This window comes from Bactrocera tryoni, unplaced genomic scaffold (assembly GCF_016617805.1).
Source record: "Bactrocera tryoni isolate S06 unplaced genomic scaffold, CSIRO_BtryS06_freeze2 scaffold_25, whole genome shotgun sequence".
Taxonomy (NCBI): domain Eukaryota; kingdom Metazoa; phylum Arthropoda; class Insecta; order Diptera; family Tephritidae; genus Bactrocera; species Bactrocera tryoni.
The window spans coordinates 1,043,545-1,066,489 of NW_024395977.1; the positions used below are offsets into that span (position 1 = coordinate 1,043,545).

Here is a 22,945-nt window from a genome sequence, read left to right on the forward strand (position 1 = left end):
GACGATATTTTTGGCGAAAGTTGCTTGGTGTCCAACAACCATACCATAAACATTGGGACAGAACCTCAAGAGGCATTGGTTGAGTCTCGTGGTTAGTTAAAATTTAATGTTCATTATGTATTGCTTATATTGCATTCGCTTCTTTATATTTTTAAACAGGTAAGGATTCAACCTGATTTTTAGACAATGCTCGACGATATGCCAAGTACTTCAAGGCAGAGCCAGTCTGCACTAAGCCGTAGCATATGCATACCGAATGCAGTGTATTCACAGGAGCCGAACGCAGCAAATCCTGTTCCAAATCGACGTTATCGGAAAAGCGCTAAAGAACGATATTTTGATAAAAAAATCGAACAAAAAAGGAAAAGTGCTGAAGTGAAGGCGAAGTTTTACACGAATATAGAAAAACAAATACAGGATATGGCCGAAAAACAACATATTCTAATAGAAATTGAACAAAAAAAAAAAAAACTGAGAATAGAAGAAGAAAAATTAAAAATTTTACAGCAGTCTTTTGTGAATAAAAATTAGAAAAGCTACTTGATTTCTTAACGAATATGTATTGTTTTATTTAACGGAAATATAAAATCAAGCTTATCATAAAATGAACATTTTTTACATACAAATCTGCAAATGCATACGTATATGTACGTGATTATATAAAACAAATATGTCGTAAAATTATAAATAATTTTATTATTTGAGATTGGAAATGGAAAATGTTGCTCTAAAAGTGCATTTTAAAATTAAAAAAATTAAAATTTATTAATTTCTTCGTGTTAAAACTGTAAGCAACTGATTCCGACGATCTCCACTTGCTTCTCTCGCCAGCTCATTAGCAGGTTCTGGCTGCGGTTCGGCACTTTCAATTTGAGGGTCAATAATTGTATCGTCGTTTGTGATAATACATATGTATATTGTGCATAATGCATGCACTTGCAACAAAATTCGAAATTGCACACAAATTTCTGTGCTCCGTAAATTTAAGAAGCCTTCGGAAACGTCCTTTCAGTGCATTTCAACAACTTTTCTTGCTGAATAATGTGTTTTGTTAAAGCTGATTTGATTGGGCGTTAACGAACCATAATCTTTAAACACCGGTATGAGGTAATTTCTGCAAGGGTATGCCGAGTCCCCGAGAATAAAAGTAGAATTTGGAAATAAACTTTCCATATTATTTTCCGCTTTTCTATAAAATGCTGACCTTTTTTGCACTCTAGAGTCATGATATGATCCGGGTTCACCACAATAAATATCAATAAATTTTTTATCAGCATCGACAATGGCCTGCAGAACAACACTATAATTACGTTTACGATCAAAAAATTAATGTTTGTTTTTTATTGGTGCATTAATTGTTATGTGGGTACAATCAATAGCACCAATAACACCTGGTATTTGTTTCCTTTGTAAAAACTTGCGAGTTGTTTTTTCCAACGCATCTCCAGTTGGCCGCTTAACAAACTCATATCCTATTGAGATAACCGACGCGACAACCCGACGAACAATCGCCCATGCAGTGGACTTCGTTACACCAAACAATACGGCTAGTTGTCTGTAGGTAATTGTATTACTTAAGTACCATATATACATGTACATCATTGTTTTAGCAGGAATTTTGGCTTTTCCGGACTTCGTAGCAAAACGGGTTTGTTCATTTTCTTCATATCTTCCTGCAAAAAATACTCATACAGAAAAGTCTCATAACAATAACAAAGCATACCTATTAAGTAATCTAAAGTGGTGCGGCTCAAACGAAAGTGTGATTTGAAATCCTCATCTCCAAAATTATCTATGGTGTCCACAAAATTAGAGCATTTTGGATTCTCTATCTGCTCTTGTTCTGAATCCTCCGATGACGAACTTGACTCAGCAGCTAAACCAGCAAGGATGGTCAATATTTCCTTAACCACTTCATTATTTGAATTGGTGCACATAGTACCAAGCAACTGGAAAACGCACAAATTTAATTTTGTCTTAATTTTAATTTAAAATCCCTACTTACCGCATCTTTTATAAAATTTTCCATTTCGTGTACTTCTATACTTTTCATTTATATGTTTTTCATTTGTTTACATTTTTATCTGTCAAAATGAGGGTTGTCGCTATTGCCAACTACTTTTTTGGGAAAAATCATAGCTATTGTGAATGAAAAAAGCATTTTAACTGGCAATGCCTCTAGCCCAATAAACAAGCTATGATAGCTTATGACAAGCCAACATAATTATGTTGACTAAGTCTTCCATACAAAATAAGCTAATAGCTTAATTTGCTGGTCAAATAAAACACGCCTACAGTCACAAATCTTTAAAATTGAGATTTTCAATTAGAGAAAATTTGTGTGACTTGAGACGATTTTGCAATTCATTACGTGACAGTCACAAAAATGTCTCAAATTGAAAACGAACAGGTCTAATCAGCTCTTTATTGAGTGATCTATTTACACTTGAATGAAAATAAATATTCCGATATATATAAGCATAATTACCCATAATAACCAATAAAAATAAAAATACATGTTGACTTTGTTTCAGAATAACTACGTAATTTATGCGAAATTGATTAACTTTTAATTTTTACGTGTTTGAGTTCCTTACAACATATAATATAAAGAATCGATTAATATCTATGATGATCTCTATTCAGGGGTCGAATCGTAACATCTGCGCACGAATCGGAAAGCATTCGAAAGAAAATTGCGTGATATGTCAATCGTATGCGGTGATTGATATCACTGGAACATATTTGGGATTATTGTCTGGGGGGTGAGAAATTCCAAGTCAGGGTGATGAAACTAGGTCAGTATAGTAAAACCCTCAAAGGGTTTGGCTTTCGTATGTGTCAGTTTTTTTTTATGACTTTTTGAATTTTTTCCTTATCTTGATGTTTTTTCGCTTAGTTGTAACATTTTGGCAAAAACGTAGTTTAACATAACTCGCGAACCACTATTATCTATTTTTCCAATCCATTAGACGGTTGTAGCAGCTTTTACACACTATATTTGGTACCCAATTTTCGTTCATTATAATATAAGAAAAATTTAAAAGGTCATAAAAACTGACACATACGAACGCCAAACCCTTTGAGGGTTTTACTATACTGACCTAGCACCATCACCCTGACTTGGAATTTCTTACCCCCCAGATTAGCTGTTGTACTGTGTATTAAGACATACAATAGCAAACGGATCGTAAGTTCTTTCCAATTCACAATAGTTTTTAAATTCTACATTGCTTTGGATCGTATTTTAGATCACAATAGATGTGGAACTGTCAAAACTGTGTTTGAAATAAACCAACAAAAGAAAATTAATAGCCCCATTCTCAAAAAACCTCACAACTGATTTGTCAGGTTATTCTTACTCAAACCTCACAAGCAAATAGCACAATAAACTCACCACCGCGAGGCGAAAAGAACTTTGCTGTGAACCAGCCGTTTTATATATACACACAAAACAAAAAAAAAGAAATTGACAACCAAGAGAAGTAAATAATTTTGCAAATTTATTAATTTTGGTGAAAATACAATAATTAATTTATTTTTAGGAATTCAAAATTTTAAAGAACAATACAAGAGCAGCTTCATTATTATGTAATATTTTGGAAGCAGCATCCTGAGTTGCAACGAGGGAAGCTAACTCTGACTAACCCTCAAGTACAGTAAATGTTGTGGTCGGACTTAGAAGAAACGTTAAATTCCATAAGAGGGCCGGCGAACAGCAACCAAATGGAAAGAGGTAAATGTAAGTGTGTTTGTGTGTGCTTTTGAAAAACCAATATGTTTGCAACCTTTGGGCTAGCAATGGTGGGTGAATTGTCAGGTGTTGGGAGTTTGAGCCACCAGGTATTTTTTTAAAGATAAGAAGAATTTCTATCGTGCGACTCCTTCAATCTACTTTTAGAGAAAATAATTCAAGCTGCAGAACTAAATAGAGAGGGTAGTATATTTTACAAGAATGTTCAGCTACTGGCGTAGCCCGATGATATCGATATCATTGGCCTCAACAACCGGATCGTTAGCTCCGCTTACTCTAGATCGGATAAGAAAGCAAAGCATATAGGTCTGGCAAAGAACGAGGGCTAGACAAAATATCTCCTGTCATCAAACAAACAGTCGTCGCATTCGCGACTTGGCTCTCACGTCACTGTTGGCAGTCATAACTTTGAAGTTGTAGATAATTTCGTTTATCTTGGAACCAGCGTAAACACCACCAACAATGTCAGCCTAGAAATCCAACGCAGAATAACTCTTGCCAACAGGTGATACTTCGGACTGAGTAGGCAATTGAGAAGCTTGTTCGAAAAACTGTTTGACAGAAGCTGATAGAGCATACGTATGCCGTCTTTGAAGCTTTACTTTCCCCAGTCAGTACTACCCAAGTTCCAACGCTACAGCGAGATCTAATTTTTTTTGCCAAAACGATTGTATTAACGAAAATTGAGTATGGGTAACCTTTGGAACAGGACAAGTTAAAATTAGTTTTATTTTGCACTGAAGGATAAATAAATAATCCAGATGATATTCATTAAACAATATTTTCGTAAGAAAAAGCATATCTTCTGAAGCTTGAAAGCAACAGATGTTACTTTTTGTTGTAGAAATGTTGTAAAACAGACTTCTATTCACAAAAATGTTCACATAATATCAACCACGGCCAGAGGAAGTTTGTTGTTTGTTACTTTAGTATGTAATAAAGAATATATATTATAACCACATTCATAGATATATTAGATGTAATATCGACAAATGATTATATGTATGATATTGATTATAATGCCAAAAGAGGAATAGGTTTAGATTTACAATTATATGGATGTCAATAAATCGATAAAAAAATGCAAGTCAAGGCAAAATATATTCTATAAAATTAGTTCCTAATAAACCGTTATTATAAAACGTAATAATTTCAATAACGTCGCAAAATTGTAGCATTTATTGTTAACGTCGCGAAATGGCAATAACGCAAAACATTTGTTCATTCAATATTGTTAAAGTGTACGGTCAAAGTGTACAGTCAACAGTTAGTTGTGCTCCTCAATTTGCTTCAATTAACTTGCAATCCTGGCTGTGATGGTTCGCGGGCAGATTCGCCGGAGGTCCTCAGCATCGTTGACATCACGTGGTACATCAACTATCTGCATTAATGTTTGAAAACCATAAACAATTTAACACAAAATCATATTAAATAAAAAAAAAAAAAAAAACAAAAAAATATATTATCAAATTAAAAAACACTCAGCTAGTTTTCGCGTTAAGATTCTCCTTTGCACATCTGAAGTGGTTATCAGCTGTTCCTGTCACACAGCAAACCAGCTGTTTACGCAGAGTTGTAGGCGGCCAGGAACACTACATTATCTGCACAGTCGGTAAGGCAGTTGATAAAGCAGTTCATATCACTTAACGTATCCACATTTCCATTAGATCGTGATGGGCCCACAAACCCCGCCTCATGGTGGGCGATCATTGAATAAAATTAAAATGCGACACTTAAACTCCAAAATGAAAACTTCCTCGGTAAACGCAAAAGTTAAAAATTCTTACACAACAGAGTTCATGTAAAATAAACCTTTCTGGCAGTTCAGATTATAGAATACTTGCAAGGAAATTAAACGACGCAAATTTCGTGGTACTCGTACGAGGACAAGCAAACACGGGATATACGCGTAATGACAAAAAACCTTCATCACTCATGTGAGCCGGGAAGCATTGTCACAGATCTTCAGAAGCAGGGTTTTAAAGTTACAAAGGTCATAAATAAACTTCAACACAAAACAAAAAATCCATTAAATATGTTTATCGTATGCTTCGAATCTACAGAGAACATAAAGATAATTTACGAAATCAAACATATTTTATATTCTGTCGTCAAACTCGAGCCCATCAAGCCCTCGAATCTTTTACCGCAGTGCCTTGTCAGGCATTCGGTCACACCAGAAATTATTGTTGTAAACCACCAAAGTGTGTGAAGTGCGCCGGAAATCACGCAACTCTAAGTTGCACAAAACCTGTCGAACTACCGCCAAAATGCTGCAACTGCAATCAGAATCACACTGCGAACTAGAGGGGATGTGAAGAAAGAGCATAACCAACAACCAAAACGCTTAAGTACAACGCTTCGGCTGCTCCTCAGAAGGATGTTACTAATGTAAGTCAGCAATCTGGAAACCCTCATTTGCCAGAATAATCAAAGGTACTAGTCAAATTCAACAACATATATACGTCAGCAAACCATACAAATTCGAATTCCCTTAGTGATGTTACCAATAATTTCTCGTTAATTCTCGATAAGCTTAATAAGCTAGAAGAGCAAGGTAAACTTACCCACGAAGGTCTTACTCAACTAGAGTGACAGCGAAGCGAAAGTAAAACGCAAAAATGAAACCGATAAAATTATGACCTGGAATGCAAATGGCTTACTCAAACGAAGAAAATAATTAGAAGCATTACTCCATGTAGAAAAAATTGATATTTGTCTTATATCAGAAACCCATTTTACTAATGAAACTTTCGTTAAAATAAAAAACTGCAAGACGTATAACAATGCGAGAGGGGGAGTGCCATAATTATCAGAGATAATATTCCCCACGACGAAGAAATTATTTTAAGTGTCCCAGAATTCCTAACCATGACCATATCGGTTGAATCCAGTTTCGGAAAAATAACCACTACTGCAATATATAGCCCACCTAGACACAATATCAAAATGGACTTGTACACGGAACTTATACTAAAACATCATGGAAAATTCATCATGGGTGGTGACTTTAACGCAAAACACTCCCAATGGGGCTCAAGAATAACGACACCGAAGGGAAGAGAGCTATTTAAAGCTGCTATAGCTATTGGATGCCACTTTATGTCTACTGGCAAACCGAATTACTGGCTTTCCGGCACAAGAAAACTACCTGACCTGATCGGCTTTTTCATCACTCGACAAATATCTAAGAAATTCATTACCATGGAAAATGGGTTGGACTTAAATTCGGACCACTCGCCACTATATCCAATCTTAAATGGCTATCTACAAGAAGTCGACATACCACCTTGTCTCCGTAATAGACATACGGACTGGGAGTATTTCAAAGTTATGCTCTACAAAAATATTGATTCTGAAGTAAATATAACTACTCAAGATATGTTAGAAGATGAAGTTCATACATTTACGAAAACTATTCAAGAATCGGCTTGGAAAGTACTCTTGTTCCTAAACAAAAAAACTTTTATACTAAATATACTTCCGATACTTTAGAAGTCATAAAGAAAATTGCAAATCCCGCGATTTCCTCAGTATAAAACAGAACTAAACATTTTAACTAAGATTCTCAGCACCCAAAAAAATTATTTAGTTATCAAAATATTTCTAATTATATTGAGAACATAACGCCAAACAAACATACGGATTATTCCCTTTGGAAAACTGTAAAAAATGCTAGGAAACCAATATTGTCGAATCAACCCTTCAGAAAGCTAAACGGATCCTGGGCCAGAAGCGGCGAAGAAAACCGGAAGTTTTCTCAGAAAAACTAACTAAAACATTTAGTCCTTTTGCGTTCAATGGTACGCTACCGCAGTTGGAAGAATCCCAATACGTGGGTGAAATCCAACCAGCAACAAATAAAGAAGAAGAAAATATTATTAAAAGTAGATTTAAACCAAAAAAAGCTCCCGGCTTCGACTTGGTGACTGCTGATGTACTAAAAAATCTGAAATCATTATGGTACAAAAACCAGACAAAAGCGCACATGAAGCCTCGTATCGTCCAATTTCACTGTTGCCTATTTTGTCCAAACTACTTGAAGCTGTAATCATAAGAAGACTTCAGAACATGATTGAAGAAAAGGGACTTATACCCATTCATCAATTTGAATTTAGATCTCAACATTCCACAATCGATCAAGTTCATCGAATAACGAGCTTAATCGAAGATGCGATGGAAAAGAAGCACAACTGCACAGCTGTTTTTCTTGACGTATCCCCGGCATTCGATAGAGTATGGCACCATGGCTTACTTCATAAATTAAGACTTCACTTTCCACAGTATCTAACCGATCTAGTTGACTTTACCTGAACCACTGCTACTTCAGAATCAAGCAGGGACAATCAAAAAGTTCAAAAAGTATTGCGAATTTTGAATTTTCGCGGGTTACGTATATTCGAATTTCGAATTTTTTATGGCGTTATGTTGGTACTCATGTCTCTCACTTATGCCGACAAGCTCGGCCATTTTGAATGTTCATTTAATTGTTGACAGCTGCTTTGCTTGCACGTGTTTTGGATCGTCTTCGATTTTTACCCATTCAAAAAAATGGATCAAAGAATATGTATCAAATTTTGTGTGAAAAACGAAATTAAGTGCGCGGATGCATTCCGAATGTTGACTGTGGCATACGGAGAAGCTACCTTGGGCCGAAGCAACGTTTATTGGTGGTACAAAATGTTCTCAGAAGGCCGAGAAGATGTGAACGACGAAGAGCGTGCCGGACGCCCGAGCACTTCAACAACAGACGAAAAAATTAATGAAGTGGAGAAAATGGTATGGGCCAATCGTCGAATCACCGTTAGAAAAGTTGCTGAGGACCTAAACATATTTATTGGTAAGTTATGCGCAATCCGCCAGAAACGCCCGGATTTGTGGAAGAACAAAAATTGGCTTTTGCACCACGATAACGCCACTGCTCACACATCGTTGCTTGTGCGCGACTTTTTGGCCAAAAACAACACACTAATGATGCCGCAGCCACCGTATTCCCCAGATCTGGCCCCCTGTGACTTTTTCTTGTTCCCTAAACTGAAGAGGCCCATGAAAGGACGACGTTACGCTTCTCTTGACGAGATAAAGACGGCATCGAAGGAGGAGCTGAAGAAGATAAAAAAAAAAATGATTTTTTGAAGTGCTTCGAAGTTTGGAAAAACCGTGTGCACAAGTGTATAATATCTCATGGGGATTACTTTGAAGGGGACAAAATAGATATTCATGAATAAATAAATAATTTTTGAGAAAACACAAAATTCGCGATACTTTTTGAACACACCTCGTATAGGAACCAGCATCAACACCAACAATAACGCCAGCCTCGAAATCCAACACAGGTGCTGCTCCACATTACTAAAATGGGCTCCACATTACTAAATCAGCTTATTTTAAAGTTGCCACTACGGGCTTAAGTTCTACAAATTTCAAAAGGCGGTGTCGTCCAGTAATCGCGGCATTAATCCACATCTATAGCAGAAGAAAGCAATGTCGCTGCTGTCGTTAAATTGTTCATGAAGCTGGCTTCAAAACGCCATTTTAAATTATCTTACCTAATTTAGCTGTTGCTACGTCGCACATAGGAGCATTTGGTCTCAAAAACCGGACAAAATTATTTAAAGTGATTTTATGAATGATTGAATATAATAATGCAATATATTCAAATAAAACAAGTAAGAAAGGGCAAAATTCGGGTGCAACCGCACATTTTATATTGAATATATTTGAGTAAGGGGTAGTATCGAACAGACTTTATCTATGTTTGCTGATCCCATATACTACAAATATCCGACATACTCAAAAAATGTTTCCAGGGTTTAATTAAGGTAGCTTACATACAACCACCAATCATATGGGGCAAGGCCAAGTGGATGTTCGATAATCTTGGTAAAAGTTATGTGGGGGAGGGTCAAGTTTTCGCCCAAATGTATCTATTTTAGCTGCAAAGATACACTGTTATGAATAAAACATATTCTGAAATTTTCATTGCGATGACTCAAATATTGACGGATATATCCAGCATAAAGTGACCTCGAAGTTCGAAAATCTTTATATTTTGTATATGGGAGCTCAGGGAAGTATTGACTCGATTCAACCCATTTTTGATACAAAGAAATAATATTGTCAGGGAAGGATTCTGTGTGAATTTCAATTTCATATCTCACACACTGAACGATACTTTCGGTCAAAAGTCAACTATAGGTACCGGGGTCCACATATTCGGTACATAGGGGCTTAACAGTTTTGGCTGGATTTGGATAATTTTTAGTCAAAACCATGCATACTTTAAGGGAATTATTAGCACAAAATTTTATTCCGTTATATTAATTACTTCTTTATTTGTGTACTGTAAAGTGAAAAAATCAAATGGAGTTTTAAATTGTGTTACATGGGAAGTAGGAGTGATTACACTAATTTACAGTATTGAACTTTTTGTCTGTTGCCGCGAATTCTGCGATTGATATTGTTCACTTATTACTTGTTTTTGTCAAATCTACCCTCGAAAATTTTTGAGCCGCTCGAGTTACTTTGTTTTTGATTTTTATCATTTAAGCATATATATTAATCGAAAACAGGCGTATTTTACTGTGTTAAGATTATTTTCTCAAGTTTTTGCGTCGTGAGTAGTTCAAGAAGACGTTAGTTAAATAAACCAGATCATTTTTGCTACATATGTATGCGGAGAAAATGTGTTTAAAAATTGTAGAAAAGTTATATCAGAGTTGGTGAAAAATACCTATTTTGAGTATTTTGGGGTGCTCTTGGATAAAAATATGAATTCTTAGGCTCCCAATTGTGTTTGTAAATCTTGTGTGAAATATTTAAGATTATGGAAAAGTGGTAAAGAAGTGCCTTTGAATTTGTAACACCGATTATTTGGCGAGAACCACAAAATCGTCTCGTAGACTGTTGTTTCTGTAGTGTGAACATAAACGGTTTAAACACTAAAACTCGAGCTAAATAGCAGTACCCAAGTACTAGTTGTGTTCAACGTCCAGTGCAGCGTTCACCTAACTCTTCAGAGCCTAAAAATACATATATCTAAACCATTAAAGCAAGACATTGAAGGACCAAGGAGGATGGAGTCATGTGTAGAAGTTCACGCAAGTGAGGAAAGTTCTCTGATCGCCATTCACTTGGGAGTGGCCAGAAACGATTCTTTTACACATGGCTCAAGCAGCTCACTACTTCCGGTCTTTGACCAAGTATCCTCTGGGTAGCCTAAGAACATCCGTTCGAAGGCGAGCTAATGTGAGAAGGCGAAACATTCCCTACATAGGGTTGTGCGCTGGGCTTGGGACCCGCCACGTAAAAAACAATACCAATGAAACAGTTGAAACAGCCTCGGATGAGAGACCCACTTTTGATGACGACCATGGCAAACGGAATAAGGACTACGATTTGGGGGCATGCACCTGGAATGTCCGGTCCCTTAATTGGGAAGGACCGCTGCCCAGCTGGTTGATGTCCTCGCAAAAATAAATGCTGACATCACCGCCGTCCAAGAAATGCTATGGACGGGACAAGGACAGAGACCAGTAGGTCCTTGTGACATTTACTACAGTGGCCATATAAAGGAGCGCAAGTTTGGTGTTGGATACGTGGTGGGAGAGAGACTCCGTCGCCGAGTACTATCATTCACTCCGGTGAATGAACGTCTAGCCACAATCCGCATCAAAGCGAGGTTCTTCAACATATCGCTGATTTGCGCCCACGACCCGACGGAAGAGAAGGACGATGTGACCAAAGATGCCTTCTATGAGCGCTTGGAGCGCGCTTATGAGAGCTGCCCCCGCCACGATGTCAAAATCGTGCTTGGCGACTTTAACGCCAGGGTGGGCAAAGAAGGTATATTTGGCACTACGGTCGGTAAATTCAGCCTCCACGACGAAACATCCCCAATTCGTCGTGGCCCGAAATATGGTTATCTGTAGTGCTAGATTCCAGCATAAGAAGATTCATCAAGCTACCTGGCTGTCTCCGGATCGAAAAAGTACCAACCAGATCGATCATGTTGTGATAGATGGAAGACACGTCTCCAGTGTTTTAGATGTGCGTGCGCTCCGAGGTCCTAACATCGACTCGGACCACTATCTTGTTGCAGCTAAGATTCGCACTCGCCTCTGTGCAGCAAAAAACACACGCCAACAAACACGAGGAAGGTTCGACGTCGAGAAGCTGCAATCACAACAGACAGCCGAACGATTTTCTACTCGGCTTGCACTCCTGCTCTCTGAGAGCACTAGTCTACAACTCGGTATAAGGGAACTGTGGGACGGCATTTCAAATTCCTTACGTACAGCTGCAACCGAAACCATTGGTTTTCGGAAAGAGCAAAAGAACAGCTGGTTCGACGAGGAGTGCCGTGTCGCAGAGGAGAGAAAACAGGCTGCCTACCTCGCAACGTTACGATCGACCACTACACGTGCGGGATGGGATAGATACCGAGAGTTGAAGAGGGAGCGAGACGCATTTGCAGACAGAAGAAGAAAGAGGCCGAAATGCGTGAGTACGAAGAGCTTGATAAGCTGGCCGACAGGGGTAATGAATGCGGCGGCTTACATAAGGTTTCACAACCGGAGCATACTCTTGTAGAACACCCAAAGGTGATCTAGTCACTGATGCCCAGAGCATAGTTAAATTATGGAGGGAACACTTCCCCAGCCTGCTGAATGGCAGTGAACGCACAACACCAGGAGAAGGAGAACCCGATTCCCCAATCGATGACGATGGAGCAGACGTTCCATTACCCGACCATGAAGAAGTTCGAATAGCAATTGCCCGCCTCAAGAACAACAAAGCGGCAGGGGCCGACGGACTACCAGCCGAGCTATTCAAACACGGCGGCGAAGAACTAATAGGGAGCATGCATCAGTTCTTTGTAAAATATGGTCGGACGAGAGCATGCCCAACGATTGGAATTTAAGTGTGCTATGCCCAATCCATAAAAAAGGAGACCCCACAATCTGCGCCAACTACCGTGGGATTAGCCTCCTCAACATCGCATATAAGGTTCTATCGAGCGTATTGTGTGAAAGATTAAAGCCCACCGTCAACAAACTGATTGGACCTTATCAGTGTGGCTTCAGACCTGGAAAATCAACAACCGACCAGATATTCACCATGCGCCAAATCTTGGAAGAGACCCGTGAAAGGTGAATCGACACACACCACCTCTTCGTCGATTTCAAAACTGCTTTCGACAGCGACGAGCTGCCTTTATGCCGCGATGTCTGAATTTGGTATCCCCGCAAAACTAATACGGCTGTGTAAACTGACGTTGACAACACGAAAAGCTCCGTCAGGATAGGGAAGGACCTCTCCGAGCCGTTCGATACCAAACGAGGCTTCAGACAAGGCGACTCCCTATCGTGCGACTTCTTCAACCTGCTCCTGGAGAAAATAGTTCGAGCCGCAGAACTAAACAGAGAAGGTACCATCTTCTATAAAAGTGTACAGCTGCTGGCGTATGCCGACGATATTGATATCATCGACCTCAACACCCGCGCCGTTAGTTCTGCTTTCTCTAGGCTGGACAAGGAAGCACAGAAAATGGGTCTGTTAGTGAACGAGGGCAAAACGAAAACAGGAGATACCTGTCATCAAACAAAGAGTCGTCGCACTCGCGGCTTGGCTCTCACGTCACTGTTGACAGTCATAACTTTGAAGTTGTAGATAATTTCGTCTATTTAGGAACCAGCATTAACACCACTAATAATGTCAGCCTGGAAATCCAACGCAGGATTGCTCTTGCCAACAGGTGCTATTTCGGACTGAGTAGGCAATTGAAAAGTAAAGTCCTCTCTCGACAAACAAAAACCAAACTCTATAAGTCACTCATAATTCCCGTCCTGCTATATGGTGCAGAGGCTTGGGCGATGACAGCAACCGATGAGTCAACGTTACGAGTTTTCGAGAGAAAAATTCTGCGAAAGATTTATGGTCCTTTGCGCATTGGCCACGGCGAATATCGCATCCGATGGAACGATGAGCTGTACGAGATTTATGACGTCATTGACATAGTTCAGCGAATTAAAAGACAGCGGCTACGCTGGCTAGGTCATGTTGTCCGGATGGATGAAAACACTCCAGCTCTGAAAGTATTCGACGCAGTACCCGCCGGGGGAAGCAGAGGAAGAGGAAGACCTCCACTCCGTTGGAAGGACCAAGTGGAGATGGACCTGGCTTCGCTTGGAATATCCAATTGGCGCCACGCAGCGAAAAGAAGAAACGACTGGCGCGCTGTTGTTAACTCGGCTATAATCGCGTAAGCGGTGTCTACGCCAATTAAGAAGAAGAAGAAGAAGGACCAAGCTCATCACAAAATGATGCTGATTTTGAAGGTATGTCTAATGAGCCAAAACGCTTTTCCCAAAATGAGTTGAATGATCTTGTAAGAGATTTAAATCTTTCTAAACAAGCTTCAGAATTGTTAGCATCAAGACTAAAAGAAAAAAACTTGCTATCCTCGGATACTAAAATAAGTATTTTATCGTGAAAGAGATGCAGAATTACGGCGTTATTTTTCCGAAGAAAACGGCATTACCTTTTGTTCAGATATCAAAAACTTGTTGATAAATACGTCTATACGAGCCAAACGACTGGCGTTTATTCATTGACAGCTCAAAACGTAGCCTTAAATGTATTCTTATTACATAATGGAAATAAATAAGCTTGGGTACCTATTGCCCACAGTGCAAAGTTAAAGGAGAAATATTGTAACATTTCGCTAGTCTTGAACAAAATAAAATATAATGACCATGAGTGGCAAATTTGTGTCGATTTAAAAATGGTCAACATTCTTCTCGGTCAACAAAGTGGTTATACCAAGTTTCCCTGTTTTATATGTCTTTGGGACAGTAGAGCTAAACAAGAGCATAGTTAGAAAAAACTGGCCCTTGAGAGAAAAAATGGAGCCTGAAAAGCACAATATAGTCCACAATTCATTAGTAGCTCGCAACAAAATTATCCCTCGACCATTACAAATAAAACTGGGCATCATGAAACAGTTTGTAAAATCACTAGATAAAGATGGGAACTGCTTTTCTTACATTTGCCAAAAATTTCCTCAGCTCCCTATGGAAAAGATGAAAGCCGAAATTTTTGATGGCCCCCAAATTAGACAACTTACGAAAGATACTCAATTTAGAAATTTTATGACTGAGTCAGAACTAAAGGCCTGGACAGCATTCGTATCTGTGATTCAGAATTTTCTCAGAAATAAAAAATCTGAAAATTATATTGAACTTGTAGAAGACCTTCTGCTACAATTAAAAAATATGGGATGGAGTATGAGTATAAAACTCCACTTCCTCCATAGTCACCTAGAGAGGTTTCCGGAAAATTTAGTATGCATCAAGACTTACGCGTCTTGGAAGAGCGCTATCAGGGTTTCTAGGATACAAATGTGATGTCTGACTATCGTTGGTCTGTAATACGTCATTTTCAAAGTCTACACATCGGAGAAGAGATTTAAAACGAAGTTTTTTTAGAACTTAATGATTAATTAATTTTCTTATTAAAATTTTTCTTGATAAATACATGTTTTTTTCTGTGTAATACCTACATAGCTGAAACTCTGAAACTAGAGCTGATAAAAATATTTAGATTATATTTTTGGAAATAGCATATTATATGTAGTCAGCAACAGCTAAAATTTCTTCGGCAACAAATGTACTGTAAACTAGTGTTATAGACCGAGATATGGGATTTCACCAAAAAGTTGGCGGTGCCAAGCCCAATGTCCAATTTTCACACCAATTCCGATAGAGACCCCTTGTACCATTTTTATACCACCTGTCTAAAATAATTTAGCAGGATTTCAGTAGTTAATTATAATAAACAAATAAAAGCAGAACTTATTTTATGCAAGCGGCCAACCCAATTCAGCGTGCTTTTTTTAAGCGGGGGAAAAGTCTATATGATAAATAGAAACTCTGTAGTTTAGTAAAAAAATTAATTTATAACTCGATCTCTCCCAACACTATAACAAAAACACTAATTTCTAAAAAATGAAAAAAATATTTTTTCGGTTTTTTGATATTTCATTGTTTTCCCGAAAAAAAAACAAAATAATACATTATTAAATTAATATTTATATAATTAAAATTAAATATATATCATGTTGTCCCGAATCCATATCAAACATTTTCCAGAAATCACTTCGCGCAACATAAAACACCAGTTGCAATTTCGAGAATAATAGAGAGTATCGAGAATAAGGACGTGCGTACAGAAGGAAGTCTAGGTTCCGACTACTTGTATGGCAATATAGAGGGCTGAAGGTCAATCATTTCATCGGTTTATTGTAGTACGGTTACATTCTTCTTCTTAATTGGCGTAGACACCGCTTACGCGATTATAGCCGAGTTAACAACAGCGCGCCAGTCGTTTCTTCTTTTCGCTACTTAACGCCAATTTGATATTCCAAGCGTAGTCAGGTCCTACACCACCTGGTCCTTCCAACGGAGTGGAGGTCTTCCTCTTCCTCTGCAAGAGTTATCCTGCGTTGGATTTCCAGGCTGACATTGTTGGTGGTGTTAATACTGGTTCCTAAATAGACGAAATTATCTACAACTTAAAAGTTATGAATGTCAACAGTAACGTGAGAGCCAAGTCGCGAGTGCGATGACTGTTTATTTGATGACAGGAGATATTTTGTTTTGCCCTCGTTCACTGCCAGACCCATTTTCTGTGCTTCCTTGTCCAGCCTGGAGAAAGCAGAACTAACGGCGCGGGTGTTGAGGCCGATGATATCAATATCATCGGCATACGCCAGCAGCTGTACACTCTTATAAAAAATTATACCTGCTCGATTAAGTTGTGCAGCTCCATCAGCAAATTGAAGATGTCACACGATAGAGAGTCGCCTTGTCTGAAACCTCGTTTGGTATCGAACGGCTCGGAGAGGTCCTTCCCGATCCTGACGGAGCTTTCGGTGCTGCTCAACGTCAGTTTACACAGCCATATTAGTTTTGCGGGGATACCAAATTCAGACATCGCGGCATAAAGCAGCTCCTTTTTGTGCCGTCGAAAGCAGCTTTGAAATCGACGAAGAGGTGGTGTGTGTCGATTCTTCTTCACGGGTCTTTTCCAAGATTTGGCGCATTGTGAATATCTGGTCGGTTGTTGATTTGCTAAGTCTAAAGCCACACTGATAAGGTCCAATCAGTTTGTTGACGGTGGGCTTTAACCTTTCACGCTCGATAGAACCTTATATGCGATGTTGAGGAGACTAATCCCACTGTTGGCGCAGATTGTGGGGTCTCTTTTTTTATGGATTGGGCATAGCATACTTAAATTCCAATAGTTGCTCCTTATCAGTTCTTCGCCGCCGTGTTTGAATGGCTCAGCCGGCAATCCATAGGCCCCCGCCGCTTTGTTGTTCTTCAGGCGGGTAATTGCTATTCGAACTTCTTCATGGTCGGGCAATGGAACGTCTGCTCCATCGTCATCGATTAGGGAATCGGGTTCGCCTTCTCCTGGCGTTGTGCGTTCACTGCCTTTCAGCAGGCTGGAGAAGTGTTCCCTACATAATTTAAGTATGCTCTGGGCTTCGGTGACTAGATCCCCTTTGGGGGTTTTACAAGAGTATGCTCCGGTCTTTAAACCTTCCCTAAGCCGCCGCATCTATTTGTAGAATTTTCGAGCATTACTTCTGTCGGCCAGCTTATCAAGCTCTTCGTACTAACGCATTTCGACCTCTTTCTTTTTCTGTCTGCGAATGCGTCTCGCTTCCCTCTTCAACTCTCGGTATCTATCCCATCCCGCACGTGCTGTAGTCGATCGTAACGTTGCGAGGTAGGCAGCCTGTTTTCTCTCCGCTGCGACATGGCACTTTTCGTTGTACCAGCCGTTCTTTTGCACTTTCCGAAAACCAATGGTTTCAGTTGCAGCTGTACGTAAGGAGTTTGAAATGTCCTCCCACAGTTCCCTTATACCGAGTTGTTGACTAGTGCTCTCAGAGAGCAGGAGTGCAAGCCGAGTAGAAAATCGTTCGGTTGTCTGTTGTGATTGCAGTTTCTCGATGTCGAACCTTCCTTGTGTTTGTTGGCGTGCGTTTTTTGCTGCACAGAGGCGGGTGTGAGTCTTGGCTGCAACAAGATAGTGGTCCGAGTCGATGTTAGGACCTCGGAGCGCACACACATCTAAAACACTGGAGATGTGTTGATGACTTTTCGATCCGGAGACAGCCAGGTAGCTTGATGAATCTTCTTATGTTAGAATATAGTACTACAGATAACCATATTTCGGGCACCGGCGAACTCGATCAGCCTCAACCCATTTGGGGATGTTTCCTCGTGGAGGCTGAATTTACCGACCGTCGTGCCAAAGATACCTTCTTTGCCTACCCTGGCGTTAAAGCTGCCAAGCACGATTTTAACATCGTGGCGGTTCAGCTCTCATAAGTGCGCTCCAAGCACTCATAAAAGGCATCTTTGGTCACATCGTCCTTCTCTTTCGTCGGGTCGTGGGCGCAAATCAGCGATATGTTGAAAAACCTCGCTTTGATGCGGATTGTGGCTAGACGTTCATTCACCGGAGTGAATGATAGTACTCGGCGACGGAGTCTCTCTCCCACCACGAATCCCACACCAAACTTGCGCTCCTTTATATGGCCACTGTAGTAAATGACACAAGGACCAACTCGTCTTTGTCCTTGTCCCGTCCATCGCATTTCTTGGACGGCGGTGATGTCAGCCTTTATCTTCACGAGGACATCAACGAGCTGGGCAGCGGCACCTTCCCAATTAAGGGACCGGACATTCCAGGTGCATGCCCTAATATCGCAGTCCTAATTTGGTTTTCCATGGTCGTCATCAAAAGGGGGGTTTCTCATCCGAGGCTGTTGGTCGTTTTTCATTGGTGTAGCTTTTTACGTGGCGGGTCCCAAACCCAGCGCACAACCCTATGTAGGGGATCATTCGCCTTCTCACTTTAGCTCGCCTTCGAACGGAGGTTCTTAGGCTACCCAGAGGATACTTGGTCAAAGACCAGAAGTCGTGAGCTGCTTGAGTCATATGTAAAAGAATCATTTCTGGCCACTCCCAAGTGATTGGCGATCAGAGAACTTTCCTTACTTGCGTGAACTTCTACGCATGACTCCACCTACGGTTACATAGGTATTAAAAAAAATCAATTTTGAGTAGCATCGCTGTAGTTTGTAATTCTCACTTTTGTCCGGTTTTTGAAGGAAAATGCTCATATATGCGTCGTGTCGTGTAGTCGTTTATGTTTTATTGTTATTATTATTTGATTATTTTTCTTTTAATTATTTTAGTTAGATTGAAATTATCATCCTCTAATGGGACTTATGAAACAAAGCCCCAATTAGGGCTCAGTTATGAAAACATAGCACACCACTGCATAAACAAACCCCTGCAAGACGAGTAGCTTTTAGCAAACGTGTAAGCGACTTGTTATTGTTCACTTTTGCATTCGTTAAAACATTTGTCAGTTTTGTTCAGAGAGTGGGAAATAAGTAACACATAGCTATTTGATGTTCAATGGTTATCTCGCTCTAACCAATTGGAAAATATCGCATGCTGCCTTGTTTTAACAGAATACATACATTTGTTAGCAAATCTCTTTACAATATGTTACGGGTAACAAATTCTTTTGTTAGCGCATAGCTTACCTATGTGTTATTGATAACAAAAAGTATTTATACCCGAATATCTGTTAGTGTTATTATTTGGGTTATCAGTTTGTTATCTTTAACATATAAACATGTTAGCAGGAACAAGCAGTAACAAGCATATCTGTTACCCATTTGTTACTTCTAGCAAATTCAATTCTTTCAAATATAATTCAGTTTTTTTATTATTTCGCTTTATTTAATAATAAAATCATATTTACTTAAACTTAAGATTAAGTTTATTTCAGTATAAAGATTATAATTCTAAACATTCATATTTGTAAAAGTAAAACTAGAAACTTCAACTTAAAACTAATATGTAAAACTTAGAATTAATATTTAAAACTTAAAACTAATATTTACAATTTAGAACTAATATTTACAACTATTAGTATATATAAGTAATAATAAGAAACCTTATACTAATTTAGCCTTAAGTTTATGTTTTTTGTTTAAAACGATTGTGGCTTAAGGCCACAAATCTCCGGAGCTCCCCACAGATAGTGTTTTTGTCCTTGTTAGGAAATATATCTAAAACGAAACGTTATAAGTTAAGGCATTCAAATATATAGTATATCAGTAAAAAGGCCTACCAAAAACTAACCCTACGCACTTTAGCTTTGGCCTTCTCCTTGCGCCCCTCTAAATTGTAGTGGTACATTAGATCGTCAGAAAACATACCACGCAGTAGGCCGTCCACACTGCCTTTTGTGCCCTTTGATTTCAATATTAGCCGCATCTGTACAAAAAAAAAATTACAGTAAATTATATTACAATCGCATAATATTTAAAAACGAAATATTTGCCATAGCATCCGTGATTTCCGTTTGTGAAAGAAAGAGCGCACGTATTCTTCCGATGACATGGGTGAGCTCCTCGTAATGCTCGTCTTCCAAGTCACCGGTGATGCGGCTAATTGAAAGGTGCGTCCTTGCCGCTATGACGCGACATTCGCGCAATAATTTACTTTGTGCCTGCACCTCGGTCTTTTCTGGCATCTAGAAAATTAAAATATAAAAATTAGCTTCTGTTTTAATTGGGTAATGTGCGTTACTTACTTTGTCTGTTAGGGACTTTTCAATTGCAGTGAGACGGACCACAATGGCATCCAGCTTCTGGATTATATCTGAAAAAATGAAATGTATTTTTATAAAGCAAATACTAATATATTTGTATATTAATACATTATACCTGCATAGCCGCCAGACGATGATGACGGTACCATAATTTGTGATGATTCTACTGGAGGAGCGCAAACGAGATTGATCCAGCTTCTGGATTATATCTGAAAAAATTAAATGTATTTTTATAAAGCAAATACTAATATATTTATATGTATATTAATACATTATACCTGCATAGCCGCCAGACGATGGTGACGGTACCACAATTTGTGATGATTATACTGGAGGAGCGCAAACGAGATTGGAAGATATTTATTTAAACACTTTATCTGTAAAAAAATTTTATTAAAAAATTAATAATATTTATGTTCAATACAACCTCTATGGGGGCTCAACGGTTGTGAGCATTCCACTTCGGAATCCATTTCTTCCACGAGGTCATCGAAATTCTTTCCATGAAAAATCATAAAAAATGTGTTGAATGAGTGGAACTAAAAGAATTTTATCATCTACAGGTATGAAAAAATACTTATATTTAATATCTAACCTACTTAAAACTACCTCATTTTCTGAAAGTTTACCTACAAGTAAGCCTAAATCTGCAGACTATATAAATAGTTTAAAAAAATTAAAATGTAATATAAAGGATAGGATTTGAAAATACACTCCTCATTTGCTTGAAGCAAGCTTGAAAAAGTTCAATTTTAATTTTAATTTAATTTTTAAAATCCTGCTTCGGAGCAGAAATGCGTATATGTATATTCGAACTATGTTCACTTTTATTCATTTTGAAACACTAATGTCGTTTTTATTTTAAACAATTTTAGATATTCTGCATACGAACAGATATCTTGGACGAACAAATGAACATTTTTAGTTTTAGAGGAGGTTCTCCAGTTCAAGAATATATATAACGTAGTTATACTCGCGGGAATACTCAAGATATTTGCGTTTAAAGCTGAAAATTACCACTATTTGAAGACGTTTTTTTTCGATTTGAAATTAATTTTCACTAATTCATTCATTTCATTTTTTATTGTTTATCAACGATTATGTTTCCTGTATTTAGGGTATAACATTTCTTTATATATTTTTTGTTTTAGTTTGTAAAATATTTTAGTATGGTAACACTGATTATTAGACAAATTTACAAATTTGTTTTTACAAATGATGTCGATAAGGTAACACTAATTATTTGACAGTTTGTAATTCATTTATTATTCTTAAATAATTATAATTCAACAATAATTTAAATGTATATTAAAAGCTATTTTTGCACTATATTATAATATATAAAATAAATGTGTAAAAATGAATTAGTGAAGTGCTAGTGAATACATATAAAAGTGAAAAATATAAGTGCAAAAGTAATTTTATATATCGAAAATATGTAATTAAAATATTGTAAGTTTTCAACTTTAAACGCGAATATATCGAAAACTATAAGCTTGCTGAGGCTACAAATATATATATCCTAGATCAGGATAATCTCCTCTATCCGACCATATCCTTTTTATCCTTGAAATCCTGGGACGGTATACTAAATTCTTCCCGAAATTAATTATAAAATATCAAATTATCAAGTATCGAACTTACTTCTTTAAAATCCAAAATAAACTGCGCTTTTCGTTTTCTTCTTCTTGAAAAATTGCGATTCGTCTTTCCTATTCTAGCAAGTTAACATTACAATAAGTTTAGAATGCCGATAGTTTTTCTCTATCTTACTTACGTATTCTCCCATTCAATTGAAAATTCCAGAAATGTGTGTTAGTGAAAAGCTGAAAATGTTTCAATTTGTTTGTACAATCTGTTACCTCCGTTTTGCAGGGCTAGTAGATGTGTTATAGTTAAGTAGGACAAGTTACATTATAAGCAGGGTTAAATTCGGTTTCCATTTAGTAAATGGGAATGCGTTAATGACGTATGACAAAGGTAAAGGCCTTTATATCTTGACAAAGGCCTGATGGTGGATAAGCAGGCTTTCCCCCTCTTGGTTGCAGATAGCCTAGTGGTGTTGCACATTATTCCAAGCATTAACTCTTATGGCTATTTGTTTTGAAGCGATTATGGATTATCTCATTTTTTTCGATGTAGTCGAAAACAATTAATGGCTGTTTTGCCGTCAATTTGTCGTTTTGATCGGCCCATTCATTTCCGGTAATACCGGCGTATCCAGGGATCAGGGATTTTACCCTGAACAGGGTATATTAAGTTTGTCACGAAGTTTGTAACACCCAGAAGGAAGCGTTGGAGACCCTATAAAGTATATATATAAATGATCAGCATGTTGAGCTAAGTCGATTTAGCCATGTTCGTCTGTCTGTCTCTATATATACGGACTAGCCCCTCAGTTATTAAGATATCGTTTTGAAATTTTGCAAACGTCATTTTCACTTCAAGAAGCTGCTCATTTGTCGGAACTGTCGATATCGG

At 38.2% G+C, this 22,945-nt stretch overlaps 1 protein-coding gene and 1 pseudogene across 2 annotated transcripts; both read right to left on the reverse strand.

Annotated features, from left to right (window-relative positions):
* Positions 1 to 581: 581 nt before the first annotated feature.
* On the reverse strand, positions 582 to 2,028 carry LOC120780607 (annotated as a pseudogene).
* Positions 2,029 to 19,803: 17,775 nt separating this feature from the next.
* Positions 19,804 to 22,148, reverse strand: LOC120780609. 2 transcript variants are annotated; one of them, XM_040112866.1, is made up of 8 exons: positions 22,109 to 22,148; positions 20,892 to 20,961; positions 20,743 to 20,841; positions 20,580 to 20,673; positions 20,447 to 20,514; positions 20,195 to 20,386; positions 19,982 to 20,127; positions 19,804 to 19,919 (listed from the first exon to the last, which is right to left on the reverse strand). In XM_040112866.1, coding segments are annotated over exons 4-8 (441 nt in total). In that variant the 5' UTR covers positions 20,614 to 20,673; positions 20,743 to 20,841; positions 20,892 to 20,961; positions 22,109 to 22,148; the 3' UTR covers positions 19,804 to 19,918. The 2 variants fall into 2 exon arrangements, with proteins under 2 accessions (XP_039968800.1, XP_039968801.1); XM_040112867.1 differs by lacking the exon at positions 22,109 to 22,148 and having other exon boundaries at positions 20,892 to 21,199.
* Between the last annotated feature and the right edge of the window lie 797 nt (positions 22,149 to 22,945).

Bases quoted from the DNA above. Each gene is read 5' to 3' on its own strand.
- LOC120780609 (XM_040112866.1), bottom strand. From the start codon at position 20,613: ATGGTACCGTCATCATCGTCTGGCGGCTATGCAG. The intron at 20,387-20,446 runs GTAAGTAACGCA...TTAATTTTCTAG, and splicing joins AAAAGTCCCTAACAGACAAA to ATGCCAGAAAAGACCGAGGT. The intron at 20,128-20,194 runs GCAAATATTTCG...TTTTTTGTACAG, and splicing joins CGGAAATCACGGATGCTATG to ATGCGGCTAATATTGAAATC.